The sequence below is a fragment of the Vipera ursinii genome (assembly GCF_947247035.1).
Source record: "Vipera ursinii genome assembly, chromosome: 1".
Classification (NCBI taxonomy): domain Eukaryota; kingdom Metazoa; phylum Chordata; class Lepidosauria; order Squamata; family Viperidae; genus Vipera; species Vipera ursinii.
The window spans coordinates 120,250,791-120,267,190 of NC_139512.1; the positions used below are offsets into that span (position 1 = coordinate 120,250,791).

The 16,400-nt window shown below is 43.0% G+C and overlaps 2 protein-coding genes across 6 annotated transcripts in view; both read left to right on the top strand.

Annotated features, from left to right (window-relative positions):
* Positions 1-9,947, top strand: part of ATG9A (autophagy related 9A) — a 19,742-nt gene extending 9,795 nt beyond the window's left edge. For all 4 annotated transcript variants that reach the window (XM_083375703.1, XM_083375701.1, XM_083375700.1 and 1 more), the window contains exons 9-16: positions 629-782; positions 1,019-1,198; positions 1,819-2,064; positions 3,877-4,091; positions 4,605-4,722; positions 5,953-6,178; positions 6,756-6,898; positions 7,328-9,947. In XM_083375703.1, the coding sequence (XP_083231829.1) occupies positions 629-782; positions 1,019-1,198; positions 1,819-2,064; positions 3,877-4,091; positions 4,605-4,722; positions 5,953-6,178; positions 6,756-6,898; positions 7,328-7,333 (1,288 nt within the window). In that variant the 3' untranslated portion in view covers positions 7,334-9,947. The remainder of the gene's footprint in view (positions 1-628; positions 783-1,018; positions 1,199-1,818; positions 2,065-3,876; positions 4,092-4,604; positions 4,723-5,952; positions 6,179-6,755; positions 6,899-7,327) is intronic.
* Positions 9,948-14,964: 5,017 nt separating this feature from the next.
* Positions 14,965-16,400, top strand: part of ABCB6 (ATP binding cassette subfamily B member 6 (LAN blood group)) — a 44,346-nt gene continuing 42,910 nt past the window's right edge. Inside the window, exon 1 of one of the 2 annotated variants that reach the window (XM_083348149.1) lies at positions 14,965-15,045. The gene's annotated coding sequence lies outside the window, so the exon portion shown is untranslated. Of the gene's footprint in view, positions 15,046-15,148; positions 15,264-16,400 lie in introns of those variants that run through there. The other variant, XM_083348148.1, reaches the window with a different exon arrangement.

Below are 16,400 nucleotides of genomic sequence, written 5' to 3' on the forward strand. Positions count from 1 at the left end.
CAAACCCAACTCATTAGCATTGATGATGTTGCCTAGTTTGGATAATAAAACATCTGTAAGAAAACAGTCAAGCTCAGAGAGTACCAAAGACCCCTTATTTCAACCCTGTATTGGTATATATAATTGCAAGTAGATGATTTGTCTTTTACATTGTTGTTTATGGATCAGTATTGATATTTCATGAGTTACTATGTAAAGTTGTTCAGTGGTTGAAATCTGCAGCCAGTGTCATGTCAATTAACAATTGGCACTGGAGGAATTATTACAAGATTGCCCTACATATGTAAACTAACATTGCACTTTATAAATCTTTTTGATAAAAACATAATGCAATCTGAAAGTCTTCAAACTAGAATATAACGTGGTACAAAAATTTGTACGGTTAATTGCCTCCCTCCACCATGAATACATGGATTAGAGCTTCCTGGGCTGTATCTGAAGCACTAAGAATTCCTACAGAATCTTTTATCTGTAGTCTATCCTTTATACTATTTTTTTTTAAGTCTATAGACAGTAGCAAGATGCACCCTTTGCGAACAAGCTACTTTCTGTCTGCTGCTTCTTGCCAAGGGATGTAGAGTTCATTGGCTCCAGTTTATGTAGCTTGTGCACCTATCTGTCCCTGTAGGTCCTTCATCCCAGACCAACACCTGGTTTTCTGCCCAGAGCAGCTGCTTCGGGTGATTCTGGCACATATCCATTACATGCCTGACCACTGGCAAGGCAATGCCCATCGTTATGAAACCAGAGATGAATTTGCTCAGCTCTTCCAGTACAAGGCGGTAAGATAGGATAGGTTATAGGTTATAGGGTGGGAAGGAACTGCCAGTAGAGAGAGGTCCTGAGTAGATACTAATTATAAACAAAATGTTTATATAAGAATCTCCAGAAATTTGGGGACTTCTCTAAGTATAGCCCATTTGGAACAACGGTCATGCCTGTAGTCATGCTGAGCTATGTTGGTAATATTCACTGGGGTATTTTCTAAGGCTTAATGGTTTGTTTTCTGTGTTCAAAGGTGTTCATCCTGGAAGAGCTGCTTAGTCCCATTGTGACGCCCTTGATTCTCATTTTCTGTCTGAGGCCCAAAGCTTTGGAAATCATTGACTTCTTCCGCAACTTTACAGTGGAGGTTGTGGGTGTGGGAGACACTTGCTCCTTTGCCCAAATGGATGTGCGCCAGCATGGGCATCCTGCAGTAAGTCCCAGCAAAAAAAATGGAAATTAATCAGGAATTCAGAAAAGGCCATTTGGTTTGCCTTCTTCAATAGAATGTTAATTGAATGAAAGTATGTCTGAAAAGTGATTTAAGTCATAGAACGCAGAAGTGAAGAGATCAAATAGTAAAAGGCAGTTTTTATGTGGTGGCAATTGCTTTCACTCTGTCAGCTAAGTTATCAAGGTACAAAATAGTTTTTCTTTTCCCTACTGTAGCCTTAAATTACTGTAAAAGCCAAATCACTATTTTAGGTTTGTAGTACACTTGAGAATTTCATTTTCACAATATGAAATGTGATTTACAAATCAGATGTACACTTTTTGTAATTTTTTTAAAAGGAATAACTTATTTATTTATTTATTTATTATTATTTATTTATTAATTTAATTTATATACCGCCCTTCTCTCAAGAGACTCAGGGCGGTGAACAGGGCAATACATAAAAATAGGATACAAAAATAACTGTATATTGGGAACAAATAATGCTTCAAAGGAGTAGCCGTTGTATTATTTTTTTGCTTGCATAAAATCAAGTAAATAAGGATAGGGAGATAGTTAGCTCTGTAACTTTCCTGAGCTCTGCTCTGATTGTTTTGCAGTGGATGTCAGCTGGGAAGACAGAAGCCTCCATTTATCAGCAGGCTGAGGATGGCAAGACAGAGTTGTCCCTCATGCATTTTGCCATCACCAACCCACACTGGCAACCGCCTCGGGAGAGCACAGCTTTCATTGGCTTGCTTAAGGAGCGGGTGCACCGTGATAGCAGCCTGGCATTGGCCCAGCAGGCTGTCTTGCCTGACAATGCACTTTTCACCTCTATCCAGTCACTACAGTCTGAATCTGAGGTACCCACCTAGAAAATGATGAGAATTAACAAATGAGATGTATCTGTGGCCATGCATGTCCTGCCCTGAAAAAAAAAGAGAATTGATGTCTCTTGGTAGGTCTTCGAGAATGGGGGGAAACTGGGAATCTAAGCCAAGAACAGTTTTCTGGCTGTTTAGGCTGAGAAGAAATTAGGCATTTGCTCTGCAGTGGCTCCAATGGGCTACATTTCCCAAATACTTCTGTATATTCTAAGAAGACCAGTTCTGCATAACGACTTTCCTCACGCCTCTAGTACTCTTTTCACAAGAGTAGCATTAACTCATGCGAAACCATCTTTGTAGTGAGAACTGTTGCATAGGCTGATATCCTCCGTGCGCTGCTTTGAGTAGATTTCCTGTATTCCATCTTACATTTGCACTTCTTAAAACAAAAATAGGGAACCTAGGGGCTGCAAGCAACATCTTCTAGCGGCCCAGACTAATTCAGTCTCAGTTCAACAATATTCACAAATTCTGACAGTCATTTTGCCCATTTTTGAGGAGTTTAAGGTTAGGAATAATAGCAATTTGTTTTTTGTTTCCGGATGATTTTCACCTCATTTTCAAAAACATGAAAAAAATAAAGATTTTTTGGCTATATCTCTTCTAGTGACATCAGTGAATAGCCTCGTGTGGCTCTCAGAAAATCACAGAGTTGAGTCCTTATCCCAAACCCTTTAGAAGAAGCCAGCCCCAGTCCTCACAGTGTCTCTGTTATTGACACTGTCATATAAATTTCATGTGCCTTCTATAGAATTTCTATAAAAGTTTCTCACTGAATCTCATTGAATCTCTTGCTCTCCTTTTCCCTATGTAAAGAGGCGACTATCCAGTTTTAACCTCTTCCTGAAAATCCCACATGCCTTCTAGGGCAGGGCTTTTCAACCTTTTCACCCATTGTACCATTTTTAGGATATAGCAACATCCGAGTACCACTAGTCGCCTAGCAAGGTGTCAAAAACTTGATGACCAAAAAAAAAGAAAGGAAAAAAGTGATGAAGCACAGGTAGTCCTCGACTTACAACAGTTCGCTTAGTGACTGTTCGAAGTTACAATGGCACTGAAAAAAATGCCCCCCAAGCCACAGCCAAGCAAGACACCTGCCTACCCGCCCAGCGGCGCTCTTCCTCCTGTCCAAGGTTTTCATTGTTGTGAGCATTTCTGTTGAGGATTGGCAGCTGGGGTGGGGTAGGGGGGTGTTTGGTTTTTATTCCCCCCCCTCTGCTGGGTGGTTGCAGCAGGTTTTGGTCACTTCACATGACTCTGGGGCACTGTGACCGTCATAAATATGAATCAGTTGCCAAGCATCTGAATGTAAATCACAAGACCCAGGAGATGCTGCAACATTCAAGCTGATCGGCGCTTCTTCTGGGCTCAGCAGAAGCACCAGGATCAGCGCCGAGCTTCAGCTGGAGCCTGGTGCTGATCCTGGCGCTTCCGCTGAGAACCTGACAGCCCTGCAGCTCCAGCCGTCTCTCGCTCAGGCTTGTACGGTGCTGCCATCAGTTCAGCTCATTCCCCTCCCCCGCTACCCCTTTTCTAGGATGGTCGCTTACCACCTGCCAGGTGCCAATGTACCACAGGTGGTCCCCGTACCACTGGTTGAAAAGCCCTGATGTAGAGGGTTGGGGTATAAGTGAATGGATTAGCTTCCAGAATGGGAGAGTGAGAGGTTCTAGCTCTGCCCACCACATGTTCAGAGCTGGATAAGTGGTGAAGTTCTAGCGACAAACCTGAGGAGAGAATCCCGTTCCTGCAGAACTAAATCCCCTCTCCTCCTTTTGTCTGCAGCCACACAGTCTGATTGCCAATGTGATTGCTGGCTCCTCGGCACTTGGCTACCAGACAATCCGTGATGCACAGACTTCACGGCATCTGTCTGCTGTCTCCGAGGTGGCATCTGCTTTGCGTTCCTTCTCCCCTCTTCAGTCTACCCAGACAACACATGGGAGTTCCCATGCTGATGGTGCCCAACTTCGGGGACCCGGCGCAATGACAGGCTCGGGGTAAGAAGTAGTGGGTAGTAAGCCTCTAGAAAAATTCTTAAAGAGATCAAGCATCTCATCGATATTTTATCTGGGATGCTTTGAGAGTATTGTCAGAGGAGTAATTTTTATTTGATGCTTTTCCTGGTAGAGGGGAAGGAGGGCAATGGCATTTTTCCCCCTCTAAACTGAACATTTGTAGGCCTTTAATTGTCCCTTTCTGCATCTAGATTTTATTTTTTTGGGTGGGATGGAAGCGTCATAAAGTTGGTAACTTCTCCAAAGCTTCACAAAAGCTGCTTTGTATTTTGAATGTGTGTTTCGTGGTCCCATTCTGGGTGATATAGAATCGTGACCCAATGATTGCGTGCCGAGCTAGAACAGAGCTGCAAGGCACGCATGTGATTGTTAAAAAGTTTGATTTATTTAACGTGGGTGCTGAAAGGGGAGGCAGTCTTTTTGAACATCAGTGGATTTCCACACACGCACACCCCGATACCACATCTTGATCTTCTTCCTTCCCTTTGGCTGCAGGGTGGATGCCAGGACAGCAAGCTCTGGCAGCAGTGCTTGGGAAGGTCAGCTTCAGAGCCTAATTCTTTCAGAATATGCCTCCACCGAGATGAGTCTGCACGCTCTCTACATGCACGAGGTAATGTGATCATTTATGACTTATGCAGGGGGGTGTTTGTGGGGCAGGGGAGAGGAGGAAAGGAAAGGAAGGACAGTGGGGGGTGAAGATGTCATTGCATAGATGCAGCTACTTGTGAGTTTGCCTAAGCCCCATCGCAGCATAAATATATATTAATTAAATGCGTGTAAATCTAAAAGATGTGAATATGTATGGCTATTTGCACGTTTTATTTATTCATTTGTAAGAGACATCAGTATCCTTCAATCCTAAGTAGATCCGGTGGCTCATAACATGTCACAAAATAATACATAATAACAAAGGTAAAAAGTACACACGGCTTGTTGACGCTTTGGCATCCAGTCTGCTGGAGGTGCCACTGATTATGAACTCTTGGCTGGAGGCCACAAAAGTCTTTGTATACTAGCACTGCATTGCAAAAGAGAAACAGAGGCAGAGTGGTGAGAAATATTATGGTGAAGACATAAACCGTACGGGATTTATTTTACATTTTAATCTTAATTTTAAAAGTTAGCTTCAGCGTTACTGTCACCAGGGCTGTGCAGCACTTTGGATACATCTGGGAAGAATGCTTAGGTGCCGAATGGAACATGTAAATTCCAAATCACAACAGGCATATCTGTTTCAGGATTCCGACCTGCTGCAGGAAAGCTTCTGCTGTAGCTATCAAGTGTGGCTGTTTCAGTGAGTCACAGATAGATGTTCAGTCATGCTTTTAAATGTCCCCCCAAAACTTCTTAGTTATAGTCAAAATCATTGCACAGCTCTGATGGTTATTCCTCACACATTTAAATAATGTTTCTCGAGTCCATTTCTGCAACTGATGTACCTCTTTCCACATTTCTGGTAGGGTGATGGTGTAAATCGGGACGTAAGTTAAGGGTTCTGCCGTAAACTCAAACATCCTGTAAAATGCTAGCATGGGAAATTTGTGCTTGTATTATCCTGAAGTATCAAACTGAACTTGGGATCTAAGAAATAGGACAGACGTTATAAGAGGATCAAGCTGGATCATACTGGAAAACTTCATCGTACAGTGTAGCTAGGTGCATTTACATTTACATTTACAGTCACAGAACTGAACCTTCTGTATGTACAGGTGGAGACTCCACACACACACGTATGTAGGGCAGCTAATTTCAGATCTGGATCTAGATTTACTTAGGACATCTAAATAACCTTGACTTGGCTAAACACAGTCCCACGTTGTTCATCAACTCATTTTCACAGCTGCACAAGCAACATGCCCAGCTGGACCTTGAACGACACTTGTGGCACCGGCGGGAGAGTGATGAGAGTGGAGAGAGTGCCCAGGAAGACCCAGAGGCCCAGAGGAAGACCCCTGGCAGCGCTATGCCTCGCTCAGCCAGTTATCCGTTGGCCTCCCCGCACCAAGCTGGTGAGGAGGCATCTGTTCTACATGCAGGCTTCCAGCGCCGTTACGGTGGTGTCTCGGGTATGTATCAAGGGCAGTAAATCCACGGTCATTCTGCATTCTTCAGCCAAGGAGGGCTGAAATGGCTTTTGAATAAGCCACAGTTGCAAACTGTTCCCATGATACAGTGAATCATGATTTGCAAACCAGAGTGAGTAGGACTTGCATTAACTCCCATTGTTTTATCAATTACACACTAGGGCCTTATTCTTTCATTGCTTCCAGATTACGAAGGGCAGGAGTTATTTTAAATGCTAAGTCCTATAGAGAACTTCTTTATAAACAATTATGGCGAATACATCAAACAGAAGATGCAGTCCTTGTCATAAACTGAGGCTGCTCTGAGACTCCTTGTCAGCTTCTCAGCTTTTGTTTCTTGTTAAGAATTCTGAACTATAGGTGAACATGATCAGGTACAGAATGCTAACCAAGAGTAACAATAATACCATCATAAGCTTGAAAAGTTCCCCAAACTTTCACCTTTACTGCTTCTGTGGCTGAAAGCTCATTTTTTTCCCTGTAATTTTTACTCTTACATTTCCTTCTTAATGCTTTCTTTAAGCAATGGGTGAATTCCATTCCTTCTGTCCTATTATAGACCCTGGTCCAGTGAATAGGACTCCATCACACTTTGCTCGGCTGCCACTTGGGGGCTGGGCAGAAGACGGCCAAGCTGCTCGACACCCAGAGCCCGTCCCAGAAGAGAGCTTAGAAGATGAATTGCCACCTCAGCTACACAAGGTGCAACTTGTTTTATTCCCCGGTATTAGCAGTGGGTGTGGTATGTTATCTTCCTGACATGGCCATGTATCAAAACCCATTGACCCCAATTGATATGCATCCTACACATTCCATTTTCATGAAAAGGAGTGATGCTTCCATTGCCTGGATGTACCTGCCAATTTCACATAACTGAAGACAGACACATGGCCCAGTGGTAATGCAGTGTTGCTTGTTGCTACCAAGAACTGTTTTGTCAATGAATATATCAATTGATCACTATATCAATTGATTTTGAGATAGATACTGAAATGAGCATGTCATCGATCTTAGAAAGGCTTGTATACTGGCTTTTAAAGGCGTGTATACTGGCTTTTGTTTCTGACTAAATCAGTATTCTTCCTGTCAAAATAACTGCCTCTTGTCTTAAACAATCCCCCCTCACTCTAGGTGTAACTGTGAAGGCTGAAGTTCCAATGGGAGTTCCAGATCTGGGGCCTGTCTCGGCTGGTGGAGCAGTGAGTTACCCTGCCCTAGAAGATACGGATTAGCTCAAGCATCCATAGCCTGGACATCAGAATCCAAGGGTAACCGATGTGATGGTGTCAGTGGTGCCTTTGGAGTGGGCAGAACTCTATACAGACATGCATCACGCCAGTGACACATTAGCTGTGCATAGGCTGGGTGTGTGTGTGTATTTACATATATTGTCTGTATCTACATACGTGTTGTCCGTGTTGGAGAACCATCCAAGACCTGCACAGAATGCCACAGAGCACACGAGAGATGGAGAGACGAGCAGTGCTCACCCTGCCTGAAATGTTCTTCAGTTGGGAAGAGGACCTGCTTGTGGATCCCGTTCAGTAGCAAGAAGAGCTGCTCCGTTGTCTAGACTGCAGCATGATTAAAGATGCAATCAGGATGTAGAAATGGACTCAGGAAAAGAAGGGCTGCGAGAGATTATTTTTGTAACAAGAATTGAGAGCCACCCACTGACGGAGCCTGACTCAGCTGAAGCAGTCGCACACAGCAAGGGAATACGTCTTCGATTTTTCCATTCCACTCAGAACCTTGATGCCAGACGAGAAGAAAAAGAATACCCTTGCGGTGCCATCGCTTCTATCACAGGATTTGCCTTTCTTTGGGCATAGTTGATTTCTCATTGGGGGGCCATATTCATTTGATGTCCTACCCCCATATCAGATCACAGGTTTATCATGGTAATGTTTGCCTGAGCCAGGATCGGAAGTGATCTAAGTCAGCTTTATAAAATATTGCCCAGCCTAAAAGCCTTGAAAGAAACTTCTGCTCTAAAAGCCCTTGGTTCTCCTGCTGAGACTCAGAATCAAGAATAAGACTTTGTACTCTGTGTGTTTGTGTGTCTGTGTCTGTGTCTGAGGGTGTATGTGTGTGTGAGAGAGAGAGACAGAGACGAGTGGAGATTACCAGTGCTTATCAGAGACATGATAGGCGTATCATATTTAAGGAAATCTTTAATATCCTGCTTGGCTTCTCCAAATTGGTGCTGCCCCATTTGTGATTTTCTTTTTTTTTTCTTCCCCCCCCCCCTTTGGGTGCCTTGACGGTAATTATGCAGCTCTCATGGAAATACCATATTTTGTATGCCAAAAAAAAGCTATCTTAAAAACTCAAGAAGGGATGACTTTTATGTTTTTACAAAAAAGAGTCCGTTAAACTCACAATTCAACTGATAAAGCCCTATTTCAAACTGTCTACAGAAACACTGGTTTTTCATTCTTGCCTTTGGTCTTCTTTCAGTATCTGCAGGCTAGCTGGGCCTAGTTAAGTAGTAGGAACTATTGTGTTTATTTTTTTAAAAAAAACACTATTTTTTTCTGAATTTGTTTTTGGAGAGCCCATAGTTACAAGGGGCCATATTTTAAATTCTTGTCAGCTTCTTAGGTACCGTAATGATCACTGACAACCACTACCTTGTGTTAAAGAAGTAAGTTATCCCAGATAATAATATATTCTTGTTTTCTTTGTCACAGACTAGGCTGTGCAGGATCTCATAGCTGATTTTTCTGGAGATGTTTCCTGTTTGGGAAAGCCAGGCTCCTGAATTGTATAGACTTTCCTGGGTGTTTTAAAGGAAAAGAAAAACAGATTATGTATCCTTAGTTTCCAGTTCATGGCTCAGTATTTTTCTGTACTCATCATCATTTCTCTCCCAGTGGTTTTATCAAGTATCTATGGGGTAGGGACATGTTGGTGAGCTGCAACCACAGGGTGTTTTTGTCTGCCAGGAATTAAAATAACTTTCAATAGCTACCCTCCAGGTGCTGTTTCCTGAGCTGATAAGAGTTGTAGTCCAGGATATCTGGAGCAGGACCACCGCCGACCTGTAAGGTGCCTTTGTGCAAAACATTTTTTTTTACCACCAAAGCAATCAAGTCACGTCATGTGGCAGCTGTGGTTTCCCAGCGCTTCAGTCTCCATTTTCTTCTACAGCACACTCGCACATGCACAGAATAGTAACTGAGAGGACTTCTTCAGCCCAATTGCCTGCGATATGGCACTGGGATGCTACTGCTCCCATAATTCCCTCTCCCTCCCAGTGTCATGGTGCCTTTGTGCAATGCACATCTCGTACACCTTTGTGTGGCTGTGGTCTAAAGTGCTCCAAGTTGGGTCAGGATGGCTTAAAACTACAGATACAGCTAGGATCAGCATTACGCCTACTCCTTACTAGTATACAGAGGAATCCAGCAATATTGACATATCCCTGTAGAAAGCAGAATCGCTTTGAAGATTGCTGCTTTGAATTGTGCTAGTCAAGTATGGGCTTCTCTTCAGTATCCATCTTGACAAAGCTTATCCCAAAAGAATAGGGGGGTGTGTGTGGGGGGGGACAGTACTAGCAGTCATGCATTCTTCTTATATTTGCTGCATCTGCATGGAATGGCCACCTTCTACCTTCACAATGATTTGTGGCATTAGGGAGGCCAGTTTGTATGTGAACAATGCAAGTGGTTTGTAAACCGGAGCTGATTGTCCAGCTTGCTGTACAGTGCCGTACCTACTGAATAAAGGAAGTGTTCTCTTCTTTGAGGGCTCTGGCATTTGTGTGGCGTTATCCATTATACCCAGGTTTAGGTTAGAAATTGAAGGGAGTTACGTTAGCCACCTGCAAAGGGGTACATTTTAGCCTGGATTTCAACTCACCATGACCGGCCACTTCAAATGCCATCTTTAAATCACTTAAACCGTTCAGTTGAAATACAACATTTATTTTCAGTGCAGTGGACATAGTGTGAGAGCGTAGGTCAAATGATCCTCATTATGAGGGTTTGGATATCTTGCTCCATGTGCTGGTTCTCAAAGATGTGTGTCTCAGCATAAAGCCACTGTCTCTTAATACTGCTTGTAGAATGGGCCAAGCTGAATCCCAGATTGTATGTCTTTTGAGACATTAAGAAAGATGATGATTCTTCATTTAATTGTTTAGTGTTGAGATAACACTCCTCTACAAGTTTTAAGAGATCAAAAAGCGCATCAATTTTATTAAACCTTATGATGGTGGAACGTTATTTCTGCAAATCAAGAGTGACGTAGGTGCTTATTGACTACATGGGTTACCATGTACTATGAGGGGTCCCTGGTACTCTCTGAGCTTGATTGTTTCTTGCAGATTTTTCATTAACCAAACTAGGTAACATCATCACCACTAGCAATGATGATGTTACCTAGTTTGGATAATGAAACATCTGCAAGAAGACAAACTCGGAGAGCATCAAGGACCCCTCATTTCAACCTTAAACTACAAATATTCCCCTTTATCGGTACTATATGCTATCACAAAAGTAGTATTGTACAAAATATGATAACATAGTCTGTATTGTAACTGCAAATATTACATTCAGAGCTGTGTGTTACCAGAACGCTGGGGCTATTCATTAAACGAGTAAATGTCCAGTGTTTTTTTAAAATATGTATTGAATTTTAGTTTTGTATATAATCACAACATGAAAGGAAAAAGTAGTGGAACATTTCCATGCCGAATGGATCAGCACAATTGCTGCACAACATGGGGATACTTTAGAATTGAATATTAGCCCTAATTTCAGCATCTAATCTGAATATTTAGAATAACTTTGAGAATGAGTCCCAGTAGGATTTGGCTGTAAAAAATAAATGCAATTATTTGGAGAGCAGGGGGCTGTAGAGGTACTTAGACCAGACATGTCAAACACAAGGCCCGGGGGCCGGATCCGGCCCGCGAAGTGGTTTCATGTGGCCCGTGAAGCCATCCTGGAAACAGTGAGGGAACGGCCCCCACTGCCTTGCCCAGAGACCCTCCTTCTGCCAGAGACCCTCAGATCTGTCCCACTCCTGCCCAGGCCCCCATAGGCACCCTTGATGCGAATGATGTAGAGCTGGCCACGCCCACCCAGTAGGCCATACACACTCTAGCCACGCCCACCCAGTAGGCCACGCCCACCCTGGCCATACCCACCCGGCCCCCTGAGGGCAACCGCAATGCTGATGCGGCCCTCAATGAAATTGAGTTTGACACCCCTGACTTAGACCTTTCATTTTTGTTTTGCCTTTTGTTTTTGAAATATGTGGACCAATTATCCCCTTCCAGGATGAAAATAGATAACCTTACAGTTTGGGGAAATGTTTTCTAAAATGGTGGGCATTATGACTTCTTTTCTCCTACCCAGCCTCTGAAAGGCACAGGGATATGTCTAGTGACACATTGAAATCACTGGGAAAGGGGTATCCAAAACATTGCCCTCTTCTTTTGCTTTTGGGATGCCTTGTTTTTGTTTTTGCACCTCTTTAGAGAAAATCGTATAAAGCACCGGACAGCATGAATGCCACAAAACTGGAAGTGGGAACTGTACGCAATACAACAATGCACTTATCAGACCTGCCCTGCAAGCTAAGCCAAGGATCTTGAAGTTTATCACACCAATGTAACTATTTTAGTTACTAGGTTGAAATAGAAGATGAGTCCATTTTCATATATATTAGACATTCAAAAATGCGCTTGGATTGCTCATTCGTACTGTTAGCATTGTTATTTCAGAACCAAGACTTCATCGCACTTGTAAGGGGGGGAACTCTATAAATATTTTGCTCTCCGAGACTGAAGCTCCTATAATATTGTGCACTCCAGATCCAACAGACTTTTCAGAAGAGCCACCACTTATCCAAAGTTTGCTGTTTTGAAAGAAAGTCACTGAAGAAGTGTTTGTGATACAAATTTCACTGACATGTATCCGCGGCTTGTAATGTTAAAAGATTGACACTGTTGGGAGATTCCATAGTAAAAAAAGCACCATAGGATTTCTTATAGAAGGCGACAACCTTTTTGCTGCTTTTTCAGACATTTTTAGCAATGTCAACCTATGTGAGCTCTCTCCTGGTATATAGTAGGAATCAGAATCATGTTTATTTCTAAAAAGTCTGAATCCATGGAATTGGATCCTTTGGCAAGATTAGATCCATAATATCACCAAATTCTGCCTCTTAAAATGTGTTTCCCCCTAAGCACGGTTAACTGTGTTTCACAAATCTTAATTGATTACCAGATGGAAGCAAGGGGAGGAAGGTACCATGTCTCTTTGCTGCAATTTGTGATGATCTTTGTGTAGCTAGGGTTGTTTGCAGGTTGTGGTCAAAAAAGTCAAGATAGTAGCCATGATGATGTAATGAGGACTTTCCTTTGTCTGCTTTTTATGTGTATAACGTATACAACACAATGTGTATAACGTATACAACCTTTGCAGCTAACCTGCAAAGGTTCAATTACTGTTAATAGCTGTCATCCTGTGATCATACCTATCTACAGCATACATATAGTAGTTCTGCTTCTCTCTCTGTATGTTAAAATGTATGTATTCATTTCATTAGCATTTGAAAACTCAAATTGGGCCCTTGGCTCAGTTAAGTAATGAACAATATATAGCAGTTGGGCATGAATCACAATATTTCTCACCAATGATCTCAGCTGGGCATGCCGGGCGTAATCCCATTTTACCTTCACAGCCTCTTTGAACTCAAGGTCACGCCATTTCCATAATTTAAACTGGTGCTGCTATAAATGTTTACTTTATGCCATAAAGTAAACATAGCAGCGTATCTTTATCAAATAAGATTGAGTTCAGAGTAATTCATGCTTGAATGCTCTACTTTTTTTAACATTTTATTGAATTATAGAGTAAAATACAAAATACAAAGCAAATAGTAGGACACAATGGGGAGGAGAAAGGGAAAAGAAAGTGAGGGGAAGGGGGAAAAGAAAAAAAGACATTGACTTCCTCTGTTGCAGTGGAATAAAGCATTTTTATTTATTTTTCACAATGGTATAAACTGGCCATCTGTAACAACAAATCAATCTACCGGTAATTGGTGAAACCCCAAATCAAAGTTTCACTTTTTTCCACCTCAAGCACAAAATCCAGAAGCGGTCTCCTTGTAGAAACAAAAGTACTTGTATTCTTTTCTTTAATAAAAACAATCAATTTAGCCATCTCTGCCAGCTCTGCCAACTTCTGTAGCCATTTGTCCATCCATAGTGGGAATCAAAATGTCCTTCCATTTTTGTGATCTCGCTGCCATCAACAAACACAGGATCAGAGTTCCAATTTTTTTTTCCAGGTCTTTTTTCATTAGACCCAAAAGAAAAAATTCTGGTTTCATATTTATTTTTACTTTAAGGATTTCCTGTATCAAAAATGTGAATCCTTCTCCAATATTTCTTTGCTTCATCACATGTCCACCATAAATGGCAAAAAGTCCCTTCTTTACATTTCTAGCATTCATTTGAAATACCTGTTACATTCTAGACCAGGGGTTGGCAACATTCGTGGGTTGGCGGCCTGGTGGGAAAGGGAGGGCCAGGTACCTTTATGCGTACATGCACACACATGCAAATGTGGCTGCATGCATGTGCGCGAGAACGGGGCCTTGAGCATGCACGCTCTGCAAATGGGCTGCTAGCACCAGTGAGAGCCTTGCGGCTTGGCTAGTGCTGGTGAGAGGCTCACAGCCTGTGGCTCGGCTAATGCCAACGAGAGACTCAGCAACGGCGAGAGGCGCTCAGCTAGCACCGGCGCAAGGGGGAGTGAGTGCACGCACATGTGCGCATACACTGGCCAGTCACTCACGCACCCCGGTGGCCAAGAGGTGACAGCCCAGTAGTGGGCAGCAGTCCATAGGTTGGGGACCCCTGTTCTAGACAGCTTGTCTGGTGTTAAATACCAGTGATACTGTACATCATCTTATAGAAATTGTAAACTTTTCATCCACATATTCTATTGTTCCAGCATCACATTATAACCAAAGTTCATTGTATCCTACAATGTTTTTTTTAACATGGTCACTTTCCAAATTTAGTAGCTTTTCAAAAACCTTAGCAATAATTTGAATGCTCTACTTTCTGTCGATAGCGCTCAGCTGCTTCTTAACATTATTATTATTAATTTTATTTGTATACCGCCCTTCTCCCGAAGGACTCAGGGAGGTGAACAGGGTAATGCATGTTAAAAGACAAAATACAAAAATTAAGAGATTAAACAAAATGCCCACAACTCTTACAATAAGTTAAAACACATTAAGAATAAGTTAAAACATATTAATAAAACCCAATCCCATCCCATAAATGCATGGATGCATGGATAGTTAAAGAGGTATGTATAAACAAATGACAGGTAGTCCTTGGTTTACAACTATAACAGAGCTTTCCTATTAGGCTGTTAATCATGATAAAAATGTATCTATTTGAGCAGTCTGACCTGGTCTGATGGGTTAGGGTTGGGGTTTTAAATACATCTTAATTATTGTTTTAACCTTGGGCATTTATTTAATCGCTTTTAACTTTTGTATCCTGTTTTTGTATTTATTGCCCTGTACACCGCCCTGAGTCCTTCGGGAGAAGGGCGGTATAAAAATATAAATAAATAAATAAATAAATAAATAAATAAATAAATAAATAAATAAATCAGGCCAGGCCAGCTTGTTCGAAGAGGTAAGTCTTTAGATAATGTCCATTTCCAGCCAATAAACAACATGTGACGTGCTTGTTTTATCATTAGGGAGCAAAGGGAAGGGAGCCGGAATAGGTCCATTATTAAAACTGGGGAGAGAAGCTACACTTTCACGACTTTCAACGACCACTCATTTTTTCCGACGGAAAAGTAACAGCAGTCTGGCGGGAAGCTCGGTTAGTTCGACGTTTGAGAAGAAAAAGCGCGGCAGCTAGGACCCAGGGGAAGTCTCCTGGCAAGTACAGTACTGTACATGGGCGGTGTTTAGGCCCGGAGGAGCAAGCACAGCCTGCCGCGGCTTCTGCTTGCGCTGCTACGGAGACGCCTTGCTCCGGACGGCACCCGTGCAAGCAGTCGGACGTTACCCGGTAGGCAGCTGAAAATCTTTGGGGCCGGGTTGGGTTAAAGCCAAAGCGCCCGAGTCCCTGTGCCGGCAAGCAGGAGGTGGGCGAGGTGAGCGGTTCTTTACTGCAGCGTTTCCCAACCTTAGGAACTTGAAGATGCGTGGACTTCAACTCCCAGAATTCCCCAGCCAGCATAGCTGGCTGGGGAATTCTGGGAGTTGAAGTCCACGCATCTTCAAGTTCCTAAGGTTGGGAAACACTGCTTTACTGCGCCCGGAGACGCGCAAGTTCCCCATCTGCGGGGGTCGCACGCGGGTAGGGGGCGGGGCAACGTTCCCACCTGTACAGCTGGCCGAAGATTCTCAGCTCGGCACTCCCTGGGTTGATTTATTTTTCTTTTTCGGAAACCGCACAGGATCTGCTTTTTCAGGATCCGCATAAGGTACCGGGTAGAGTTATTTCAGATACGTCGGAGTGCAATTGGCCGTGATGGTTGCAGATGATGGGAGATCTCGAGCACAGCAAAGCATCGTTGCAGGAGGGACGCAGAGCCTCGTGCCGTTTTCCTATATAGTAGCCAGGTTTTATACCTTCCCACCCCCCACCCCCCCCCCCCCGCCCCACCTTAATCCAATGGAAGAGCATCGGACTGGATGGAAAATACTGCTCAAAGAGCTATGGCAGCATTAGTGGAATTCGGCGGCGTGCGGGGACAGGGATGTTTGGAATCTTATGTCTGTCACCATAACCCAGGTAGCCTAGGCTGGAACTCTTAGCCTTGAGTTCCTGGGAGCGTCCTTGGTCATTTTGCTGTTTTCTCTGGGAAAGTTCACAAGCCTTGGAGAAACATCTGGTGCTTGTTGTGGGGATGGCCTTGAGGAAAATGGCAAAGCACTGGTCTGCGCTTTGCCCATAAACCCCCTTGTGCAAAATGTAGTCATGACAACATAACATTCAAGTACCATTTAAATGTCCTCTGAAAGGAGAGAGTGAAATAAAGAAGCAAACCCCAGACAGGTACTTGGGAAGGCATACAAATGTCAGTCTTGTGAACAGAAGCAGAGATCTGTTTCTGATTCTTAAAAAGAGGATATTCAAGGAAAGCAGCAGAATCCTAATTGGGCAAGAAATTCAGGCAATTGGGAAACGTAGCTCGTAAAG